Genomic DNA, 5041 nt, shown 5'->3' with positions numbered 1-5041 from the left:
AACCCCAAAACAAACCTGAAGTACTGCTGAGAAGATTAAAGAGAAAAAGATTTAAAAAACCCTCAAAAAAGTCACTCCTATGAAGCAACATTTTCAAAAATAGCTTAACACACATATAATTTAAGTGTACAATAACAGCAACCAGCTCACCCAGTATTGCAGGATTGCTTCAATGGCTCTAAATTCAAAGGGCAAGGAATACGTAACTAGCTGCCCTTCTCCAGCCAGTTGAGGTGCTAATTCTCTGGACAGCCAGTGTTCCATATTCATATTGCGATGATCTAGTATCAGAAGAAACTCTGGTGATACCACAGCCTTCAAAAACTTAAAGAGAAAGTGCATTTAGGCAGAAGTTTAGACTTTGTGAAGATTACTGTATTCACCCAAATCTAAGACTATTTTGAATTCAAGACTCTCTCCCAATAATTAGATTCTATGTATGGAAAATGTATACCTTCTTATATAATAAAGGGCTTAGTCCATCTGTCCGTAACACTGTTGGAGCACTCTAGTTAGTAAAACAACCAATCAGAATGAGGACCACCGCTATGATGGCAGGGCCAGAAGAGGGGCAGGAGGCAGGAGAGGCCAGCACTGTTGGCCTCACTGCCCCCCACCCCCCGGACCTGCTGCTTAGAGGTGGCAGAGAGCTATCATAATGGCAGGGATAGAGCCCTGCAGAGGGCCTTGCCCCCTCCACGCTCCATTCTCACTGTCATGATTGTGCTCCACTGTCTCTGAGTGGATGGTTCTGTCATAGTCATTAACAGAAGAGTCTGACCCTCCTGAGAGAGGAAGACATTCTGTAAACTGGAAGGAGTTCATTAGTGCAAGCTATTGGAGAGCCCAACATAAAGAAAAGCTATTCTGCTTTAGGATATTCAGCACTAAGGTGATCTCCAAGGAGAGGTGCATAATAATATATGCAAGATCACAACTAGCTGATATTAAGAGGATCCCATGACTAGAACATAACAATATAGGTAAAAAAAACAGTTTAAATTTGCTTTAAGTTATATTGACAGTTATAAAGATTAACACTTTCTCAAACTAAGTATCATTTTACCTCCATTCTCATGATGATCTTGTTGTTTCTAGGTTCAATGCTCACTAGATGCTGAAATCTTAAATCTCGAGCTTGGAGACCCAGTTCCTGGTACAACTCTGTTTTTTTTCTTTCTACCAAGGAGATGTTTAAAAAAAAAAACAGGTGGGAAAATTATTGGTGCATTCTATATTGTGTAAGAGAAACAACAGATGGCAGAAGAAAATTAAAACTCTACCTACCAAAAGAGGTAACGTTTCCTTCCTTGTCAAATTTCATCTGAAGGTGGGGGAAAAGAAATATTTTGTCTTCATAAAGCTGCTATAAACTTGTAGGAAAAAAGTTGTGTGAATTGCTTGTATTTGCCTAGAACAGTGGTTTTCAACCTACAGGCTGTGGGTCTTTGGGGGTCTGAAGACTATGTCTAAGGGGTCCACAAAAGATAACTATGATCAATCAAAAATATATGAATACCCAGTTTTACAATTCAAAAGGATCTGCGCACCTACATTCAAAATTTCCAAAGTGCTCCATACCTCCATTTGAAGGTTTTAGGGGTCTGCAACTGAACAAAGGTTGAAAACCACTAGCCTAGCAGTCTAGTGGGGTGTATTTTATCCCACCTCTGCAAACTGTCCTCCAGTCATATGGAACATCTTTTTAGTTTAGCTGTTTACTTCACAGGAAAAAGAAGGATTTTTACACAGAACAAGGTTTATTACAGTGGCCAAATAGAACCCCTTTACATTCTGCATTGCAAATGCTGTTGTTTTATCTTGTATTCTCTTAACTGGACAATTTGCAAAGAGAAGGGCAAGCACTGTGGAAAGGTGTTTACAGTGACACATCATGAATATAATAGATGGTTACATTAGCGTGCCGAGTAGTAGACAGCATTAACACCTTATTGACTGCATTTACATCCCAAAGTAGCAAATATGACATGTATTTGTCTGGAAAACTTAAAATTATTTCTATTGGAAAAACTGCAAGGATTGAATCAAATTTACAGTCTTGCCTTTAAGATGCACACCTGATTCAAGAGAGCTTTTTTTTTAAGCTAGTGCTTTTATATTAAATATCAGGTTGCATGTGGCAGAAAGAATCCAGCTCCATGAATCTCACTAAGGGATTAGGGACTCCATATGAATCCATGTTTTCTACTGGTTTATCTGTTACAACTGCTTACATCTGTGGTTACACCACTTCTTGGTGTCAAACAGTTTGCAAACAGACAACCATCTGTCATCTGTGATGGACCATCATTAGATTAATTCTATCAACTGTATATATAAAAATGATATTCCTTCTAGCACTCAGAATTGCAGACATGATAATTCACTGTTTTAATATTGAGAAAAAAGGTTCCTTCAGCGGGGAAAGCTTATTTTTTGCAAAAATTAAACTGTTTAACTTTAGTATTAAATCATGTCTTAAAAAGCATCTTTATATGAGATGTGCTCTATCAAAATATCAAGATTATTCTCTCTTTATTGTAAATACACACATATAAATATCTTCCCTCAAGCTAGGACTGTTTTAAAATGTACGAAAAGACACACTGACACATCAGGGAGAACAACCAGTTCTTTCTGTTGGGAATTGTTCTTAAGTTAAAAAAAAAAAACATTACTGTAAGCTTAGATCAGCTGGCCCCCATTGGTTAAGACACAGGAATACACTTACCACGGCGAAAATGGGTGATACACTAGCTAAGGTGGCTTGAGAAGCCTCTGTACTTGCATGGTGCCATAGTTCATCTGAAGAAAAATATTCACCAGTTACAATGTTCTATTTTGTGCATGCAGCGTTTTGATCAAAAGATAGAGATTCTTAGTAGAGATTATTTCCCCGTCTCTCTATAGTAAGTTGATAACTTATAAACAGCCTAGTTAAAGAGCCATCATCAAATTAAATAGGGTGGGGGCAAAGGGAGGAGGGAGAGTAAAAAAGCAGTTACCACATCTCTTTCTGAGTGTAAGCTAATGGCTGTGGTTATAATATATATGCACATTTCCTTATTCTAAATGTCTCTTGTATTTCTCTTTTTATTCTAGGAACAGCAGAGACTCCCTATGCCTGAAGAAGAGTGACTGCCCGAAAGCTTGCCAAGAACTTTTTTTCCAGTTTCTCAGTTGGTCTAATAAAAGATAGCACATCAACTCAAAGAACCTAGCCTGTCTACATCCTTAGACCAACACAGCTACAACCAAGAACCTCTTCCTATTTGAAGGATTTATTATGTTATACAAACAACAGAAGAAACTAACCATGTATGCAAAGAGCAAAATAAAAATATTTTCTTCCTCATAGTAATTATATCTTTTACTTTAATGAATGAAAAAAAGAATGGAAATTATATTAAGTTAGAGTAACACGTAAGAACTTAAAGCAGTTGTGGTGAAGCTGTTTCAGTTCTACAACAAACTATATGTGAAGAAGTTTGCTCGCATAGAGCTCAACGCAGGGACCAGGACTCCGTTTGTTAAGCAAATGAGTTATTTCCATGTTTGGGTGGTGAAACTTAGTGCTTTTCATCACTGGATCCTAAGCTGCTTTATAAGGATTCATCTTCAACTGTGAAGTGACTTATCCAAGGTCATCCTGTAACAACAAGGCTGTGTAACACTCAGATGCTCAACTTTGTGGCTAAGCGTCTTATAAGCTTAAGTTTGACTACTCGCATTTTCAGAAATTAACCACCTTAGTAGACATTTGGGTCTTAAACAGGTTTTATACTGTCCCAAGTGTAGACAGACGATGGGTAAGGGTCAGGTAGAATGTAAAAAGGACTAGCATGTCCATTTCATTAATTAGCTGTCAAATATTTGAGTCAACTAATTCAGGACCCATTTGTCCAATTTGGAACAAAAGCCCCATTTCACAGAGGGCCCAGGGACTCCAGCCCCTAAATTTGGGCCTGTCCTGAAGATTCACAATGATTATTTTATGCTTTGACCCCTAAATAAACGCAGCTGCTTTTTCAAAGGTGCTGATCACTTACAACTCCATAATGCAGTACACTTGTGGGGTGACCTAGACCCAGTGCTTCTCAATCTTTTTTTAGACTGAAAGACCCCTCTCGGTCAAAGCCAGCTCTTAGCTTTCACTTGTTTCTTGGTTACGGAACAAGTAACAGAAAAACTTGTGTTGCAAAGAGCTCAGGGAGACTACAGCGGGACAGAATATTTCTAACACTGCAGATTCCTATCGGGTTTCCCTCGCGAATCATGCCTACACACCCGAGGATACTGACCCTGCATGGCGCTCCACAGAGCCCTGGAAAGGATCTCCAGGTCCACTGGGGGGCTGTGGCCTCCTGCCTGAGAATCACTTACTTAGACTCAGGCTCATGGACTTAAAATGTTTCAGGCAGGCCTATCTGGTGGGCAAAGAAAGAGATGCACAGGACCACAACAGAAATTGTGCACCCCCCACCTTGTTCCTACAGGAGGCTATTAAGGGGGCTCCAACACAGCTCTTGGGACTAAAGCAATAACAAGTGCTCCAAGGGGGTACATGGAGCAAAGTGCACTAGCCCGTGCCCACTGGCCCCTGAACAGGCACACATGCCCCCCCCCCACGTATACACACCCAACCATATGTATACGCATGTGCGCTCACACACATGCACACCCACCCACCTGCATGCACACATACAGGAGCACACACATGCACACCCACCCACTCAACTGCATATGCATGCACCCACTTGCACACACACATGCAGGGACACGCATACATGCGTGCACACCCCACCCACCTGGGGTGGGCACGCGCCCCCACACATCCACGCGCACAACACGCCCAGGGGAAGCGCCGGGGGCGGAGCAGGCTGCAGGACCATACCCCCCCCGGGCACCACTTACTTGCCCAGCGCAGACTCCACGCGCGCGGTGGCCTCCCGGGCACCGCCCCCAGCAGCAGCGCGCGCTGCCCGGGCCATGACGCAGCGGCTGGGGCGGCGCTCGCGAGCCTGCGGGAGGCCTCGAGCGC

General features: G+C 41.9%; 1 protein-coding gene across 1 annotated transcript in view; it reads right to left on the bottom strand.

Annotated features, from left to right (window-relative positions):
• The window catches only part of MRS2 (MRS2, magnesium transporter), a 25253-nt gene that overhangs the window by 18047 nt on the left and 2165 nt on the right, over window positions 1–5041 (bottom strand). Inside the window, exons 2-6 of the mRNA XM_019518714.1 lie at window positions 4915–5021; window positions 2732–2805; window positions 1288–1324; window positions 1067–1179; window positions 151–324 (exon numbers count right to left, since the gene is read on the bottom strand). Coding sequence (XP_019374259.1) covers window positions 151–324; window positions 1067–1179; window positions 1288–1324; window positions 2732–2805; window positions 4915–5021 — 505 coding nt within the window. The remainder of the gene's footprint in view (window positions 1–150; window positions 325–1066; window positions 1180–1287; window positions 1325–2731; window positions 2806–4914; window positions 5022–5041) is intronic.

The sequence above is a fragment of the Gavialis gangeticus genome, unplaced genomic scaffold (genome assembly GCF_001723915.1).
Source record: "Gavialis gangeticus isolate Ggan-Ray unplaced genomic scaffold, GavGan_comp1, whole genome shotgun sequence".
Lineage (NCBI taxonomy): Eukaryota > Metazoa > Chordata > Crocodylia > Gavialidae > Gavialis > Gavialis gangeticus.
Note: the sequence above shows the minus strand (reverse complement) of the source record. Positions and strands in the feature narration are given on the sequence as shown.